Source organism: Typopeltis vanoorti, chromosome 15, assembly GCF_054136105.1.
Source record: "Typopeltis vanoorti isolate ZY-2024b chromosome 15, IOZ_Tvanoo_1.0, whole genome shotgun sequence".
NCBI lineage: Eukaryota > Metazoa > Arthropoda > Arachnida > Uropygi > Thelyphonidae > Typopeltis > Typopeltis vanoorti.
In genome coordinates this window covers 106858069-106877873 of record NC_143563.1, presented here as the reverse complement: position 1 = coordinate 106877873, position 19805 = coordinate 106858069, and the positions used below count along the sequence as shown (strand labels likewise).

General features: G+C 35.1%; 1 protein-coding gene across 3 annotated transcripts in view; it reads right to left on the bottom strand.

The window, feature by feature from the left end:
* The window catches only part of lft (Limb expression 1 family member lowfat), a 223605-nt gene that overhangs the window by 16178 nt on the left and 187622 nt on the right, over positions 1-19805 (bottom strand). For all 3 annotated transcript variants that reach the window (XM_090405700.1, XM_090405699.1, XM_090405701.1), the window contains exon 3: positions 5458-5598. In XM_090405700.1, coding sequence (XP_090261826.1) covers positions 5458-5598 — 141 coding nt within the window. The remainder of the gene's footprint in view (positions 1-5457; positions 5599-19805) is intronic.

The window sequence follows — 19805 nt, the reverse complement described above, 5'->3', positions numbered from 1 at the left end:
CGAATGTTGCATTTCTATGGTACTTTTTTTAAGCCTTCTAATTGTCCCCCCCCCTCCCCCCCAAAAGAGCCGATTCATTAAAAAAAAAAAAAAAAAATTGGAAGCCACGGGTGCATACTTTCTGTAGTTGGACGAACACACTCTACTACATGATTATTATCCACCCAATAGCTAGAAAACAATTTTTTTCTGGGAACTAAGCATTTTTTTCATTAGGCCTTCTTTACTACCACGTCTCTTAGTCAACCTTCGCTGGTGGTAACAGCGACGGCCACACATTTTGTCCATCGTGCATTAAAAAATGTAATCAATCTAATATCTTCAACTGTCTGATCACTGAAATACTAATATAGGTAATTCTTTGAAAAATATAAAGACAACATTCAACTCTAGTCAGCAATTTGATTCATTTCACAGGCTGAATACAATATGTAAGGGACCACAATATAAAGAGCAGCTGCCCTTTGCCGATTTTATCTGTGCAGTTCATTAACACTCCATTGAGTGTTAATGAGGACGCACGCAACACTGTCTTCCTCTGCACTAATTAAAAACGTTTTTTTTTTTTTTTTTTTTTACTTCGCGGAACTACTTATGCACGTGAATATCAGTCTCACGGTGATTAACATAGGCTTATTCACAACTTTTCTCTCCCCCCCCCCTCTAATGGCAAGGTACTTCAATTGTATTGTGGCGTAATTTACTGTTAACCCTTAGTAACAAGGATAAAATAAAGCACTTAGTCCTTAGTGTTAAGTGCTTTATTTTAACCATGAACAGTTCTGATAACTAATGCACATATTAATCATCAAAAAATAAGCAGTATATGACAATCCCTCCCCAGAGAGGTTGTCAACTATTATAGCATCTTTCCTTTGTTGGTCTAATTCGGAACTGTACATACTACACATGGAGTTCCGAACCATCAACATGTGGCTGAAAAACAGTAGAGAAATAGCATCTTTCTTTTCTCAATTAAATTTGCCATCACTTCAGTAGCAACTAATCACTTTTCAACAGATACCTTTAAATGTATTAATTCTGAAATACGCCCATTTTACGAATTTGATCAGTGGCATGCAGTAATTGCTGAGAAAGATGTAGCAGAGATAAGAGTGCTAGTTCCTATAGGTCACAGGTTTAATTTAAATGAGCAACTTTCAAAAGAGACCGCACTTTTAAAAAGTGGCTATACAATTTTTGTTTTTGTATTGGTTAGTGTGACGTAAGAAGTTTATTATTATAATTAAACACTTGCGTCCCACCTATAAAAGTTGCAAGCAAAGTACCGCAGGTGAGCAGAGGCCACCAAATTTCACTTTCCTTTCTGAACCGCACATGGTACTTTTTTTCTAAACATTTCAGACTTAATTTAAATATTAATAAGAGAAACCTGACGGCTTCTGGCAACATGGAGCAATATACGATTAATGGAGATAAAAACAGAGGTTTCAAGTTATGACTTACTAGAACCGACAATAAGATCGTATAGGCAGAGTAAAGATGAAATTACAAGCAGTATAATAAGATAAAAGCTATGCCAAACTAAGCCAAAATCATGCAAGACAGATATCAGGTATGGCCAAAATTTAGAATTGTTAAAACAAGGGTATTTCCAGTAGCGATATACTGGAATAGATATGAAAGCTGGACTAATAAGGAGAAAGACAGAAAACAAGTTAACTCATTTCAGTTGTGGACACGCAGAGATACTATTAAGAATTTGGAACTGCAAAAATAACCACAAGAAGGTTCTGGAGAATTTTAGATTTACGGCTGAAGCAACTCAGGCTTATGAGGCAAATATGTCTAAATATTCCGTGTTCCCTTCTTGCCGAATGAAAAACCCTCCACTCCGTATGAGACCTGCTAACGCACCTTCCACTGAAAAGCCTAAATAAAGATTCTTCAAGTCCTAGACGGGATTCGAACCCAGTTCTTTCCAATCAACAGTATTTCTAAACATTTCAGACTTAACTAAACCAACTTAGCTACGGAGGTTCGTTCTTGAGGACAGAAAGAAGTGGTTCTTCTTGAAAGTGTCGATTACTAAGCAGAAGTGAATGGGCAAAACAGAGATGCCCACTTAATGGCGTGTCGGTCCTCCTCTAGCGAGAATAACAGTCTGTGCTCTCCAAGGCATCGACTCCATCAGATGCCCAAGGTAATTCCAGCCATGCGTTGCATTGTCCACAACTGAGACGTCGGTCCCAGATACACTAATCTGATGTCTCGTTCTACAGCATCCATGAGAATTCGATCGGATTTAAATCTTCGGATATTGGGGGCCACTGGATGGTCCCAAACTCAGATGAGTGTTCCTCGAGCCATGCTGGGTGGTTGCGGTCCGGTGAGGCGGCGCATTGTACTGCTGAAACAGACCATTGGCTGCGCGAAGGCCATGAAAGTGTAACATGATCAGCCAGCATATTCTGGTAGCTCGCCGCATTTAAGAACCTCTCCAGACACACTAAGAGACCTAATGTATCACATGAGAAGGCTCCCGAAACCATCACAGAACCACCTAACACGACGGGGCCCTGGCTTCATGCTGTCGACGTCAAACTATGATTTGTACGAGGACAGTCTACGTCGATCCCGGTTATCAATGGCGTGTGATCGGCCACCACTTACTCGTTGGTACGCCCGTTGATGGTATACCCTTGATACGGTTGCCCTCGAAAACTCTAGGGCTCTTACCGCTTGGACGATAGAATGACCCATCTCTCTTGCGCCGATAATACGTTCACGATCAAAGTCACTAAGATCACCACATTTACCCATGTTCGCCGATTGCAATACGCTGTTGGGAAGCCCTGATGTCTGCGTTCGGTTTGGGTACATTTCACTCTGCGCGGGGGGATACCGATGTCAACTTCCCATCACCCCTACTCTAATGTTTTGTCCACTGAGTGTATTTAGGACATACATTGGACAGATGGATCACCAGAAGACAACTATGTTAGAGAAGCTGGGATTAGGATAAGGACAAGAAGACGATGGATGAACAATATAAAGTAGCTAACTTACCAATATGTTCTAACAAAGGTCACGAAAGTCGGAAAACGACATAACAATCCAATATTACAATGAGGTAATACTAGTCGATATCACAAGTGTTAGGTGGTAGATGAATTTCATTGCTCGGTATACGACCACCACCCTTCTTATTAAAGGCTTTTAGCGATTTGAAAGTTCCACATTGTATTTTAAGAACAGGATTTCAGAATATCTAATCCTTAGCGTATGCACGGTAACTAATATAACATAGGATTAAAACCTTCCGTGGATGGAATTTGGATTTATGAGCTCTTCATTTGTTATACAACTAAGTGTATATTTATATCACTGGCCCTACAAAAAAATGTTCAAGAGTCAGATTTTTCTGTAGCCTGACTGAGGGCACTAGGATGACAATGACACAGTGCACTGTAAGTTTTTAAATAAATTTTTAAAATGTTTTTAAGCGATTTTTAACGCAACTGTATTAAAATAGTTGCATCTTACATATATTGTTTTCATTTTGCTCATCTTTCGTTTTTTCTCTCCTAAAAATTTCTACATCGAACTATATAATAATCATGAAGTTTTTTTTTTATATACTTTCAAACAAATCGTACTTTGCGTTGACGAGTAATAAAAAAAGACAAATTACTCGCACCACTTAAAATTGTCGAAATTCTGAAATTTTTTTTAACACTTAATAAAATTACAACTGAGAAACGTTCCACAAAACATAAGCCATTTTGTTCTATGGTTTTCATGAATGAATACTATGAAACAGATCAGCTTAAGCCGTTTAGGATATCAGGTCCTGTTCTTGGAGGAGAAAAATTTTCGCTACTCGGTCTCAACTTCAACATTGAGGAGATGTCATCTATGATATATATAAAAAAAAGCGAGGCTTCGACAAGAACAAGCGATAATCAGATGACGTCAGATATGCTGGGAGAGAAGATCCATCCTCATCCCCCTGTAGAAATATTCGGACTATTGATAATTCGTTTGTGGAATGTGTATCTCCGTTATCTGGAGAAATGGCCAGAAAAAGTGGTCGTGGCGTCAATTCCTGCAGAATATTTCGATCGAACTTTGCCAGACTGACGTCACACAGTTCCCATAAAGCGATGAGTTCGGCGAATAACGCAAGCGTGCTTGTGACTAATTTGGTTTCTAAGGCTTGGAGCAGCCTCTCGGGATCGACTGAAAGCTGATGTCCAGCACGGGGCTGGTATTCGAGAGCGATGACGCCTGCTTTGAATTTTCTAGAGCGGTAACAAAAAAAAGTGCTTTTCACAGCATTATGGGCTTTGCAGATGTTTCAAATTCTCAGATGCGATACGCCCAGTTTGAATTCATAAGTAAGGGTCTCGAATTAAACGATAACTCAACTTTTATTAAACGATATGTTCCCCCTCACGAACAATAAGAATCACTTAAAACACGAGTTTTATATAAATTTGCTTACGAATAAGTACCTTTTCTCATATACCGAACTGGTAGTTATGACAATTATTAATTTTTTGCCTATACATGATATTCATTTGCTATAGGTTTTGCCGTCTGTCGTGTGTGGGTATGTGTGTGGATAAGAAAATAAAATAGATATTACGGATGATAATACGAAGATTCTTTTTACGATAACTAGTAATGATCAAACGAATCGTCTTTTCTGCATTCTAAGCTTTAAGAATAGTTAAATAACTTTATTTACCTATTCTTATTTTTACGTTTCTTCATTTACGCGATAAACTAAACAATATACATTCTCGACATTTCGCAAAACTTGAGTGCTAACAATAAAAAAATGAAACTACAAATACGGAAAGTTTTGGATAAGCCTTGTTATATTCTTCATAACTGCATTACAAAACAATTAAGGTTTCAGATATTCGTAGCTAACATACAGTGAATATCTTTTAAACGAAGAAAGGAATTTAACATTAGCAATATGATCCAAATATGACAATTCTTGTTCGGTTATTGTGCTTTTACTCTTTTTTTTTTTCTCTCGATTTCAATCGAGAGAAAAAAAAACATTTTTTTGGGTACTGCAAGTGATGATTTAATCTAACGAGTAAAAAATGAAATCAAGATACGCATACGCTTTGTTTTACTTAACGATTCTATATTTTTACAATAACTTGTTCTTTCTAAAAAAGAAAGACACATTACGAAGAAAAACTGGAGAATTTAATCTTTCTGAAAGCTCTGTCCCTACTTAGCTAAATTTTTGTAGCGGAAACTCTTTATATGGTTCATCACTTAATAGCCACGCGCCCACGACTATTACCTAGCCGAGAATGGTCGCGAGCAAATGCCCATTAATATGCTCTCCTCATCACGACAGCTACTGGATCATTACAGAAGCGTCTGGCAACGTAGTGAGCCGACTGGTTCCTCTACTTGACCGGCACACCCAACCACTGAAGCCAATGGCCCTAAATTGGTACTTACCTTGAAGGAGTCTCTTGCTTCGGACACAGCTTTCTCTATGAAATCATCAGATATTTGTCGAGATGGATGCTCGTTGAAAACGGAATTCATCAACGCGATTTTGGCTGCGCTTCGCCTGGCCTCCGCCTTAGTAGGACAATTCTATTTAAAAAATAGATTTAAAAAGTGGAAATTAGAATAATGCAAAAGTTACAAATTAAATCTTGTTTTACTTACTGTGCACAAAGAAAATATTAAAAGTCCATTTATATTTAATATCAAAGTTCATTCATAAGCAATTAAATACTTAAAATTGTTTCATCCATCACAATTCAAAAACGAAACGCAGTGACTCATAATATAAAAACTTACATAAAAGATACTTATATAAACAGATACAACTGAAACAGACTTCGCACAAGTACTAGAGATCAGCTAATTAAATACTTAAATAGAATAATTAAATACTTCGATATCAAAACATATTCCGGAATGAACTTATGCACTCAAGTAAACAATATGTTCGGTTAAAAATTTCTGATATTTTAGGAATTATCCGTTTACTGCCACTGAATAAAAATGCACACTCAATTTGGCTTTACAATGATAAACGTGAGCAAATGTCTTTTTAAAAGTATTCGATAGCATCGAACACCAATTAAGTTAATTATATTTAAACAGGCTTTTAAAGTAGACATATTTTACATGCAAACGTTAAAATTACTGTTTCACATTATAAACAAATCATTTTCTATTGTTTCCTTATAAAAATCGTTATCTGATTAAATTTTGTTTTGAGCATACGAAATAAGAATATTCTGTGATAATACTTATACTTAAAGTAACTTGTAGAATAATACACGTACCAGATTATAAATTGTTTTATATAATTTAATAAATGCCAGCCTGGTTGGCCGAGTGGTTAGGGTATCTGCCCTCCAGCCAAATGAAGTTCTAACTGAGGCTCGGCTATTGCTATTGCTGTTGGCCTCCCGCCATGATCAGAGCTTAAAAGTCTACGGGTTCGAATCCCGCCTTGGGCATGGATGTTTGTGAACACTAGTGGTGGTGGGCAGTAGATGGCGTTGGTAAATATGTGGTTCGCTATAGTTGGTGAATCGAGTGGTGGGGACGGCGAGTTGTAGAGTAGGCGACCTCCCTCAATGAATCTTTGGACTCATCGAGGGAGGGCACCTCCTTGGAGGTGTCACGTAATAATAATTTGTTTACATCCCGCTTTTTTTAGATATTCTGTATATAAAGGAAAAAATAACAAAGTTACGAGTAAAACACTATGAACTTATATAAAAAGATAACTAAAACCGACTTCGCACAAGAGATCAGCTACCTATATTAAAATCGAAGCTGCTAGTTTTCATTTCTACTTCTCTTCATCCTTTATCGCAACAGTGCTAAATGTCCTGCCATGTCCGTATGAGTACTATCAACAGTGACGCATCTTTGCATAATATGCACGAAATTTTTGAAATTTATTCTTGCAATCAAAAAAACAAGCAATCATAATTAGTGACTTATAAGGAGCTGAATCTCAACAAAATGAATAAAATGTCGTCGCTCGGTCATTCAGTTTCCGACCGTAGATTTGGACTTTAAATCCGTTTGCTATCTTATTAAATTCCACCGAATAGACATGTTTATTTTCTTAGGTTGCTTCTATAGTCGGCACAATTTTCGAGGTTTTTCCTCTTTAAGAAGTGTTACGGAGAATGCTGAAGTATATCCCTCCGGTTTACTTGTGGCATAATTTACCTGGGAATGCCCGAGTAGCCAAAAGTGCACGAATATATGTGGTAGAGAGACACGTTTAAACTTGGATTCCAATTTCATTTCCCTTAGTTAACCTGGAGTTGTTTTGTAAATTGTGTACAAAACCAATTAAAGTTAATAAAAGCTAAACTGCTCATTCGTATTCGCTCATTTTTAAGCTCTTACGATAAGTCAAGTACTACAGTTATAAAAATGCGAGTCAACTTTGAGGAAAACCGCAGAGGAATTGTGTGGCAAATACAGAAGCAAATTTCGTCGCTCGTAAACAACCGAGATTTCTTATACGTAAACAGTATACAGATTACAATACAGTAAAATAACAATACAATACAATACAATACAGGGTATTTAGGTTGAGATTTCTTGCTATGCTCACTTGCAGGATTGCCCGACAGCACGGTACTTATTTGTCCATGCTATAAAGCTTTGGAAAGGGAAAGTCTTTACAAGATTCAAGCTAGATGTGCATTTCAGTATTTTAATCTCTGGAACGATACACAATCTGTATTCTCGAACCAAGCAAAACTTCACTCTGCTGGTTTCGGAGAAGAGATACCATTTTTTCGCACTTCATTCTGGCCATTTTAAGCAAGATGAAGAACTGTCCTCATAAAGATCTGATTCTGTTAGGAAGTTTCACCTGAGAAGAACAAAAGCAGCGGCTTTCAAATAAGCACCTCCTATTTTCGTATTACGATTTTCCTGATACTCGGTCAAACTTAGGCAGGTATGAGATGACGCATCCCCTCACAATCATACACCAACAGCCAAAACGAATGACGATTTTCTTGGCAAAATATGATATTAGCGGAAAGGATCGATCACTTTAAAAATTGTTCAGTTTTTTTTTGGTTCTGACAGGATTATAGTATATATTTTTAATTTTTTTAATGATAATTCCACACAAGGAACAAGAAACTTACGATGTAGGTTTATTAATCGAAACATCTTTGTATAGAGATGTGAAAGCAGTGCTATTTTAAATCGATAATCAAATTATTTATATAACTATTTCATAGAAATAAATGGTGGAATACCAAAAACCATTAAACAATACAAAACCAGAACATCTCCAGGTCGAGATGGATTAAAATTGAGTTTTATAAAATATAACTACAATTATTAAAATCTATCCTAATACTTTTAATGATATGAATATTTAGTGAGGGGAGAAGACATATTTTTCCCAAGTTTAGCAGCGTTTTCTTTAAATTAGATGCCAAGCAAGTTATGTACTCTAAGAAAGCTGAAAATTTATTTCTTCGATAACAAGTGATTATAAAATTTATACTAAAACATAACACAACAAAAACAATTAAAATCAAATTTAATCAACATACTCGTATATGAAACAATAAGCAAATCAATGTCACAGTATACGGTTTCTAAGGACGTTTTATGCTATATTAAAAGATAAGAAAAATTAGTAAAATAAAATAAAGCGGATATTGAAGGGAAAAAAAGCTTTGACAGACTATGCAGTTTAATTCAATACTCGAAATTGGTTGAGAAAAGTAAACTAATCTCTTCCCATCCCCTATACTTGCTGTTTCACTGTGCTTACTCTTTTGCATTTAATAAATAGTTTAGTAGGCACGAAACAAAGAGAGAGAGAGAGAGAGGGGGGGGGGTTAGTTTCCTCCTTTCAACACGATTACTGAATCCCTATTACAAAATTATTTAAACGAGGAAAGAACTGATAGAATCAAGAACACAATTTCAGAACAATTTTCAAGTGTAGGCAGCAAAATATACTGGTGCTTACACCGTAGGAAGAGGTTCTGTGTTAATATTTCGTCTAGAATTAAACTAAGCCCTAAGAAAGATTTAAAACTTACAAGAAAATGGCAAGATACTGATTAAAGGAATATAACGGCAGAACAAAAGGCGTAAAGTAGTTATTTAAAACGAAATAAAGAAAATGATGGGGTTAAAAGAGAAATAACAAATATTATGGTAAGCGAAATTTTATACGCTTTAACCACTGCCAACCACAAATGTAAATACAAAAAAAAAGGATATACGCATGTCAAGATTTACGAAAGTAACTAGGTAAGTAGGTTAAGAGGCCAGAAATTGACGGAAAGTGGGCGAGGAAAAAAAAAAAAAAAAAAAAAAAACACAGAAGTAGAAGAGTGGATTCTAAAAGATAAAATAACACCTAAATGTTTAAAAGTTTAACTATTCACTACAGCGGGATGTACAAGAATCTGCCTGACGATGTAAAATACCTGAGATGAAAAAAGCATGACTAATACTAAAACAGAGCCCTCCGTAGCTCAGCTGGTTTAGACGAGCCTTTTGGTTGGAAGACATCTGGTTTCGAATTCCGTCTCTGACGTGAAGAGCTTTCATCAGGTGTTTTCAGTCAAATGGCGAATTAGCCGATCTCATACGGAGGATTTTTCTCTCAGAAACTCGAGTTTTTCGTTCCTTAAAACAAGTAAACCGCTCTCCGTTTGTCAGATAAGATAGTGAAGTTCTAATCTTCCAACTGCACATTAGGGATATCAGGTAAAGTTCCATAATAGTCAACCTTCTGGATGAAGATGACGCTTGACAAGACAGCCTAAAAGAAGCACTTAGGGGAAAAAAGTTAATTAACCTAGATCTAAAGAGTAACATTTGCAGTTTGCTCATTAGTTTTAGGAAACCAGTACAACAGCCTACGAAATCATAGGAATAATTAGGATGTCTTAACAGAGTTGATTCAAGAATAGATTTTTAGTCTGTCTTGCTCATAATAGGCACCAATGAATGATATCAAAAATTTAGAAAGGAGTAGCGAAAAAAAAAAGAAAAAAAAAAGAAAAAGAGTATAGCGTTTTCGCTAAATTGTAATATGGATTTAAAATGGAAACAAACACGTTTCATGTTAAGACAAATATGTATTTTAAAAAACTAACAACCGATGTTTAAAATCATAGAAATACCAGATTACGTAAGCAGGGGGGGGGGGAATATATGCGGCGTGGTGGAAATTAAACATGTGGGTTTCTGTAGATCCGGACAGAGGTATTGAGAAGATAAGAAAGATCAGATATGTATAATAATTAGAGGTGATTAAATTGTGTGGAACGTGATTAATAACAGTAAAAGGATGGAATGTTGCTCGTGTATAGGCCAGAATAAGTTCATGTGACGAAAATGAAAGGATTTGATCAAATCCTTTCAACATCATCAGAGTAGTCCTCCATCCTCAAAAAAGGTAACTGATGGATATTTTTAAATTGAAATTGCAGAGAACACATAACCCATTAAAATAAAAGATGCATGCATTTATGACTTCTGCATGTAGCAAAGTGATTTAAGGTTTATTAAAAAAATAAATTAATTAAAAAAATAACAATTGTTGACAATTAATCTTTCCTCCCAGCCGTAACTTCCTCGGCGTTAATTTTCCACTATCCAAATGGATTGTTTCATACTAAATCCAGATTCGCAAATGAGAGGCTGCAATAAGTGCAAATGTGGACAACCTCCAAAGACTAAACCCTTTCGAAATGGAAATTGTCGTTTTTGAAGAAAACGGTGTGAGGAACACTGTTCCACAGAGCAATGGTAGATAAGAGGAAAACAAGTCCATTTGGGCAGTTTTGAAGTTAAATAATTGACCAGTAGTTGTTTGGATTTAAAGGCTTAAGTAAAAGAATGGTAGAAGCCAATTATTTAGAACATTCATGAAAATATCCTCCAAAACATCTGCGGGAATGAGCGAATTAATTAAGCAGATTGTCCTTCTGGACAGTGAACAACGTCAAGAGAATCTTCTGGTGCACTACCTCAAATGTAAGAACCATATTCTAAGGTAAGACGGATTTGCAATTTACGAACTGTTTTTTCCCTCAGGTTTCTCTTTTGAGCGAAAAGAATGCCAGCTTGTCTATATTTTCATGAAGGTAAGTGATTTATATAAATTAATACTTAATTCAACAATAACCTAAATACCGTATTCCTGATTATCAAATGCTTGATCCATCTAAAGAAATTTAAATATCAGAGGTTTTTTTTAAAAAAACCTCTGATATTTAAACGTGAATGTAATTTCTCTAGGAAAAAAGAAAAGTGTACTGCCCTTTAAGGTCAGACTTTTATATGCCTAATACCTTAACATACCTGATTAAAGTCTAGTAGGAACGGCCATTGAAGCTGCCAACGCACATACCTCATGGAACCATATAACCGCAAGTCAACCGTTTTGCGTATTCTGATTTCCAATTACTATTATGATTATCCTCAAATGTCCAACTTATCGCAAATTTTAACCTTCCCTCCCAACTCAAGAAATTTCAAAGAACTATCAAAACCAAACTTTAAACCTTGCATTCTTCTCCATGTCATGTTAGCAATTTGACATGAAATATAGAACTAGTTTTAGATTTAACAAGTGTAACTGCTATCGTGTGTACCGTATACACGCATCCACATTTAAAAATCACGATAAAGCAATAAACAGAATTGCATTCAGCATCAGAGTATAATAATTCGAACTGTTATTTTTCAAATTCTTTCAAAGCTTTTTTGTTCTCCAAGGGGATTTAGAAATAACTATCTTTTGGAAATTGGTACACAGCAGATCCCGTTGCTACCGATGATTTTGAAGATTTTGGCTTTTCCTAAATACTAACGTACTACTGTCCTGAAATAGTAATGAATTGTAACGTCGATTTTTTTTTCCCGAGTTGTGCGATTAAAAACTTAAGTTTTGAGGATAACGAAACCAACTTGCTTGCACCAAAGATCGATTGTTTTTTTAAGGATTTTCGAAATAAGTATGGCATGTTACTAATTTAAAAAAAAAATAAATTGAATGCAATAAAATATACTGCCCACATACTTCGTGAGATTATTTAACTTTCAGCAAAAGCGTTGTCATTTGAGCACAGCGAATTTTTAAAAATTATCCTACAATTATAATTTGTATATCAAATTAAAATAAATAAAATACAATGAAAACAAACACTAAAATGAAACTTGGCGAGGAAGAAGAAAATGCGGATATAAATCCTGTTGTATAAGGTATGTACGCCGGATTCGTTGACCGAGTGGTTTCGTATGCGCTCTCCAAGGCAAAAGGTTCAAATCCAGCCGTGGACATGGATGTGTGCGATTGGCTTTGTGTGGTAGATGAATTTCATCGCCCGTTATTAGGCCACCTCCTCGCTTACTGGAGGCCTAAAGTCGCTTAAAAAAAGTTCAATGTTGGTCTCTAGAGTGGGGGCTTCAGACCAGTTGGAAAAATTAATAAAAAATGAAAAAAAAAAATCCTTAGCCCACCCAAGGTACTAAATTTACTATAGGTTTACAACCTTTTGTGGACAGGGTCACATTAAATAAACCCTTCAGAGGGCAAATCATGTAGTTAGATTATTCCCCATTCAGTGGTTTTCCGTTATTCCGAAGCCAACGCGATTCCAAGTTATTTTCATCAATAAAGTTTTCGTAGGTTCACAGCAAAAGCAACAAAAATTTGTAATAGAATAGCCAGAAGCATTCACTTATGCTAATCTGGACTTCACAGCTATTCCAAAATCTATAAAGATATCGACAATCTGACATCCGCTATATTTTTTTTTTTATGATATGAAATAAAAGTCAATGCTTTAAAAGTGAGTTTCAGGTCGCTAAATTACTTTTTATCTAGCAATGTTATTTGCGATTTGAATTCTAATAATGTACTAAAGATATTCGAGAGAAAAGTCATGAAATATACTGTGGTATTGGATTAATAGGAGATTAAGAGCGAATTGTAAACGCTCTGCTATCTATTATACGATTAATTGAAAATTTATTGATATTATTCAATGCATCTAGTGTTTCATCTGCTATTCTATTCAGAACATCGAGTCATTCTGTGTGTTTATTAAGCCGAATATAAAACACTTCATAGATCCCCTTCAACGCATGTTATTACAATGCCGTCCTTACCTTTTACCACACTGCATAATAGAACCACTATTAAATGAATAGCTACATTTTCATTATCCACCAATGAGTGTAAAAGAAGAAGCAAGGCTTAAAAAGGTTCAGCATGCGAACATATATTTGTACCACAGCCCTTAAAGACAACTTCCAGTTGTTCAAAAAAAAAAAAAACATATCACACATTAATGTGCTATAAGTTTGGCAATTGGTCGTGTGTGGAAGCTGACATAAGTATTCAAGATATTTTACTGCTCTCGAAAGTGCATTAAAAATGTTTATAAAGGGACAATAAACGAGCTAAAATTTGAAAAGTGAAGGTTAAATTAACACGTTTGTACACTAAAAATAAAAAAGGAAAAAACCCAACAAAACCAGAATACTTGAAAGAAAAATACAGACAACAAACGATTCTTGAAAGATTTTTAACCGGATGACTGAGCTCTTCTAGAAAGATTTCTCATCTAATGTGGTTAACATCATTAATTGGGTTTGACAGTTGCAAATAGCAGAACCAGAGGCCGCTACATCCTGTGAACAACAGCTGTGGCAAACAGGTTTTCCAGTACGTAGAACTACTATGTGAGAAAGTTTTAATATATGCTTAAACTTTAATAACAGAAGCGTGCAAGTAACCTATTTTTCATTAGCGACACATATCTGAGGTCTAATGTTCTGTCACGTAAGTCAGATGATACAGCAAGCGGACGAAGGAACAACAGCGAATATATATATATAGAATGAAAAAGCGCATTTCTACTAGCGTAGATGAATATTTTTATTGTTTTTCCCCTACTAATTTATCAGCACACTTAGAACTAGGCATGGCTACCCATGGAATGTATATATGGCCATCCTGGCTATAAGAATAATTTAAGCATTACTTTGATTTATTATCACAATTCATGACAACATCGGAGGTAAATTAGTATCTCAGCATTCTTCTCGGATGCTAATTAACTCTGCATTATTCTGAAGTTATGGACTTCTAAAAACAAGTACCTAGCATTTCAGTGGGAAAAAAAATGAAGAGTGTGGGGGGGACACGACGGCGTCTGAAGAAGTGAAACATTATAAAAAAGGATATCAGAGTAAAATGAAGAAAACATTTTATAAAGAAAAAGGCGCAAATTTCGTACTATAATTAAAATAACATGTTTTCTCCAAATGGAGTGAAATTTCAGCTGTGCCTAATATATCTGCCATACTGCATTTGTCACATTTTTCTTTATTTCCCGCACTGATAAACGATGCGGGAAATAAAAAATATATAAAGACTTCCAAGATTTCGATTCTGATTTTTATGATACATTAATTACAATCGTCCCACGTTTCGAAAGTTTTTCAAGTGTGGTATATACGGAAAATGTACCATTTCCCACATGAATTATCCAAGACAAACTATGAATTGTCCAAATCAACGAAACCAGAATACACACCACCACAACTTCCTTAAATAACCTGTTTACTTCAATACATGTATATCAGAAGTCTGCCTTAATAATCCTTGCAAATTAAAAAAAAAAAAAAATTGAAAAATCCATCCTCTCCCCCCCCCCCCCGCCGCATTAGCAATACAGTGCATACGCACTCATTATCGAAACCTTTTTTTTTTTGGTCAAGCTAAACAATCTTTTGGTTACTTTAGTTTAGTAAGAAAATACAATCATTGTTGCAAGTTTTTCTGAAATGTTAAATAATTCAGAATACATATTTCATAAAAACCATTCGGCAAACTCAGTTTTTTTTATTATCAACATTTGATGAAGTTTTAAACGAAACGGCCAACAAACGTCATGTTGCTAGCTTCCTGTGAATATAACAGGCTTTTTAAAATTTCGGTTTTTAAATTAACAGGTTTCATAATTCGTCTTTTTGGTAATGATTTTTTTTCCCGTTATCGATTTCATTCACGTTTTTCGGCTATCTGATGTTATTTCTATAATTCTATCGGTGACATGTTCATTCAGCACTCAATTATACACCGTCTCGGCTTTGATCAAGTCATGAACCAAGTTATCTATCATCTTTACCTTCAAAAAATTTCACACAGCCATCCTTGAATTAAATTAAATTTCATCTCTTTTAGCCTAGCTGTTATAAAAGGAACTACCTCCACTGCCAAAAGCTTTGATTTTATCTAGCATTATACAAATGGAGTCGATTGATTCTTCTAAATTTCCATGAGTAAATTCACATGTTGCCTTTCAACATACTGTATATCTGCCATACTGCATAAAATAATAATTAAATTAACTTCTACATTGCATTTATTAAAATTGTGTAGCATATTTGAACATGAACAGTCAGCTAAGTCTGTACACAGTTTCAGATTTTGTATATCACAATAGCAAAATTTAAAAACTGAAATAAAGTCAGGACTGTTGTCTGCATGCAGACAACGAACTCGCTCTAGGAAACACGAGTTTATTATTTTAACTAATATTTTAATACTTTTGGTAAAGGATTTCTCAACAGGGCAAAAATTTGGGTTACTGCTGAAATATTCTTTCCTTCGCAAATTCGAACGCATATTAGGGTTAGGGATATTTTGCATCTATTAGGTTGTGGGAATGCACTGGCCCTCGGCGATAGTGAGAGACGGAAACCAGCTGCCTCAAAATTAAAAAAACTGAAGCTTGGGGCTAAAATAGTAAAGACTACTCTTGGAGAATGTAAAGGAGTTAGTATTCGTTTTATTAAAATATAGAACTATTCAAGATTAAGATATACCCAGTTTTGGAAAATTCACTATTTCTGAATGGCAACATTTTTAATGCATTATAGTTGAAGTCTGAATTTAGACTTCGCAAGGCAATGATAACCGCGCAAGAACGTTAGGTATAAGGAACGCGGCAACGTGTTAGATTGGAACCGTGAAATGAAGTCCGAAATAACTTGTCAAACTCTAGATCGATTAAAAGACTTGCTATCGAAATAATAAAATGTGCCTCTTATAAGGAGTACCTTCAACTCTGACAGGCGTTGAAAAATCAACATTGGTGAATGGATCTGTGTGTGAATGGATATTTAACAGAGTTGTCGAGACAATGGAGTTAAATATTCTCTAATAACATCAACCAAAGCGGATTATTTACCTTCTACAGGCTTACTGAAGAAACATGCAAACCAGATTACACTGTTGATAAGTAGAACTCGCACGATACTGCCTGACTGTTTTCCAGTCATAAGGTAACAGTTAGTTAAACATCTCGGATAACTCCAGTATTATGATGCCACATTATTTGATAGGATCGCGTAAATATGTAGTAGCATTTTTCGGAGTCATCTGAATTAATCTAATCCACACCTAATCATGAATATGGGAACATACATGATTTCAAGTAACAGTTTCATGCCAATGCTATTTTAATACGATTTAAGTTTGCGTTTTCTTTTTCGGTAATTCAGGCAAACTTGAATGATAAATCCCTTCATCGGTTATAAATGAAACTTGCAAACACGTAGATCGAAACCTGCATACGCACTCGCAATAGTGCTTAAACACGTTTTTAACATCCATCTACAGTTTTGTGACTGTCACGCTCTCAGCAGAGTTGGTCATATCGTTCCGAATCATATGCATGCCACTAAAGCTCCACTGAAACGAAATTTGAGATACATTTTATTACAGATGTTAAATAACACGTTTCATTAATTCCGTTTAGACACCCTTGTGTCTAATTTTGTATCATTTCAAAATTCGAAACATATCCCTGGATCAAAAATAATTTATTGGAGTTAAATACTCCCTCCATCCACAAGAAAACCAATATTCTTACAAAGATTAATGAAAATAAATTTATCGTGCCATCCAGAAAGGATGCATAAGAAATAATTCTGCACAAGTTTTATATTGTTTCTGATAGAATGTTTTCTGCATGCGACATTTTATTATACAGCTCTCTCTTAAACGATCTATTTAGAATAAGAAAATGATACAATCAAGAGTCCGCGAACCCATTTTTACGGCAAATACCATAAAAGTTAATATTTTAGTACAAGAATCATTAGGGCCAAAATTCAGCGGGCTAAGTTGATTATCAACTTAGAACTATTTATTCGAAGGATTGCATCATTCAACCGACTATAAACAACTTTTGAAATAATTCTTTCTTAGGCTGCTTAAGATCAACTGATAATTTCTTCACAATCGGAGCAAACTGGAAGGTGGAAATGAGAGGAGGAGGAATGGCGATAGGGTTGACTTGTTCAGGTCGATTTCGATCTGTTTTGTCCACTTCGTTTAAAAATAACTGATATCAGAAAAGGCACCGTATATTAAGAGTTTGTAAGGCAGAAAACCAGATATTAAGTTTTTTTAATTAAAAACAGCCTGTCTTCATAATTACATAGGATTTCTTCAGGTGTAAGAGCGAAAACTAGTAGACAAAACAGTAGAAATTAATAGTGACAACTACTATGTAGGTATATATTTTTACATCCTACTTGTATATTTAATGATAAGTCAGCCGAGATTACTGGGAAAGCAAGAAGCTGACACACGTTGATATATATCAATGTTGAGAACATTTCACTCTGAAATTCGAGGCGGTACTACAAAAACAGCAATAACATTACTTATTAAAAATAATGTTATGAAGTGTAGCCAATTTACCATTTCCTTTGTACCTGACTCACTTTTTTCATTTAAATACGTGCGATTTTTTTTTTTTTTTTTATTCTGAGATACGTATTTTCAACATTCAGTTACCTTCACATGGGGTACAGTACACGAGGAACTTTAATAAGGACGTTTCAGTGAAGCCGATTTACGAGGATTGGGGGTGGGTCGTTTTGGATTTATGGCAGAACAATTAAGGCTATGAGGCACGTGTATTCCGTGTATTCTCCTAGCTGGGCTGTTGTTTTGCAGGATTAAAATCCCTACCATCTCCGTATGGAACTGACTATCTCACCTTGAGATGAAAAAAAAAATTATGTTCTTCGCATCCTAGGAGGGATTCGAACCTATGTATTTCCAACCCAAGGGCATCGCTAATACCGAATGAGCTAAGGCTCTCTCATGCAGCAGTGGAGGAAGAATCTCCACCTGAAAACCAGGTTGGAGAACGCATGCAGTTAGCAAATATAATATGCCTCATAACGTACGGATAAGTCTGTATGTGTAAGCTCCCAAAACTTAATGCTTTGATCCTTCTGTCCTCAATTACCACCACTGTTAGGCCCGTTTCTATAAAATTGTATCTTGCTCGCGGAGAAATCAAATTATTGCAAGGTTTATATATGCAGTAGGAAAGAAAGTTATTTTAAAAAGATGTTTAAGGTTCCGTTCATATTAGGCAAAATGTGTAAGCACCCATAATATCCGTTCTGTTTGTATACAAGTTATTTCCGGAATTTGCCTAGAAGGATTTAATTTAAATTTCATATTTGGAATTCTTTCAAACACCTGTCAGAAATTGGAATTTTTGTTTAATCGGACTTGTAAAAGTATCGAAATTATGATGTAATAACTCCGCTCTGGTTATATGAAATTTAATATAATTTTGGAATTAGGACAAACAAGATGTCCACGTGATTCAGTTTTGTATTCAACTGGGATATTTTTAATTGGCAAAACAATTCGAACTGAAGATGATAATTGTGCTGTGAATTCTGTTGGATAGAATTTAATGAAAGTTAGTATTTAAGATTTGTAATAATTTTTATTTTTAAATTTCGTTTTATATTAGAAAATTTGTTGTAGAAAAATCACCCAAAACACTAGACCAAAAGATAATTGACAAGATATATAACTGTTTATATGGAATGCAGTATTATATTAATCAACTCTGCTCAATAGTATTCATAAGTCATTAACTAGAAAGTCAATATGGTTTAATGTTACGTGAATAACCAACAATTTTATTCTTCTTACTAAAGTAGACCTTGATTGAAGACTGGGTCAAAAAAAATCCTCTTGCTATAATTCCATTTTTATTATTATCAAAACGTGAATTTTTTTTTTTTTTTTTGCTATAAACATATTACAAGGCAAACTTAGATAAAACATCGCCTCCTATATTTATGTATTTCGTGTGTTCTTCTAGCCGGTTTGCTTGTTCTGTGGAATGAAAAACCTAGGTTTCTGAGAGGATGAAAATCCCCAATAGAGGTTCTCGTCTTAGGCACGTCCTTCTTAGGAATTAACTAGGTTCTCCTTTCTCAGTAGTATATTCATAAGGAAATTCATCGTGGTTCACCAGTTAGATCATATTAAAATTACTGTAATCATGCTAAAAAATGTATGATGGCGAGCATGATAATCCTTACTGTTTTCTGGTATTCTTCTGATAAAGAACAGACACGCAAATCGTGCGCTTCTCATTTCCAGAGATGGTCAATGAAATGGTATCACAAAACGATATAAAAATCCTGTGATAATCTAAGAAATTTATACAATGGCTTCAATAACGCAAACTATTAAATTAAATAACGCAAATTTAAAGTATAATATTCGGAAATTCTTTCGGTCAGCACCTATCCTCCGATAAAAACTTGAGTGCAAAAATCCTGGCTCGATCTCAGAATGAATTCAATATTCTTTTCGAATCCTAATTCCTTGTAACTGATTTACACATCCGATCTGTATATATCTTTCATCCTTATAATAGTTGTTTTCCATATACTCGGTGGTGTGTGTATTTGGGGGGGGG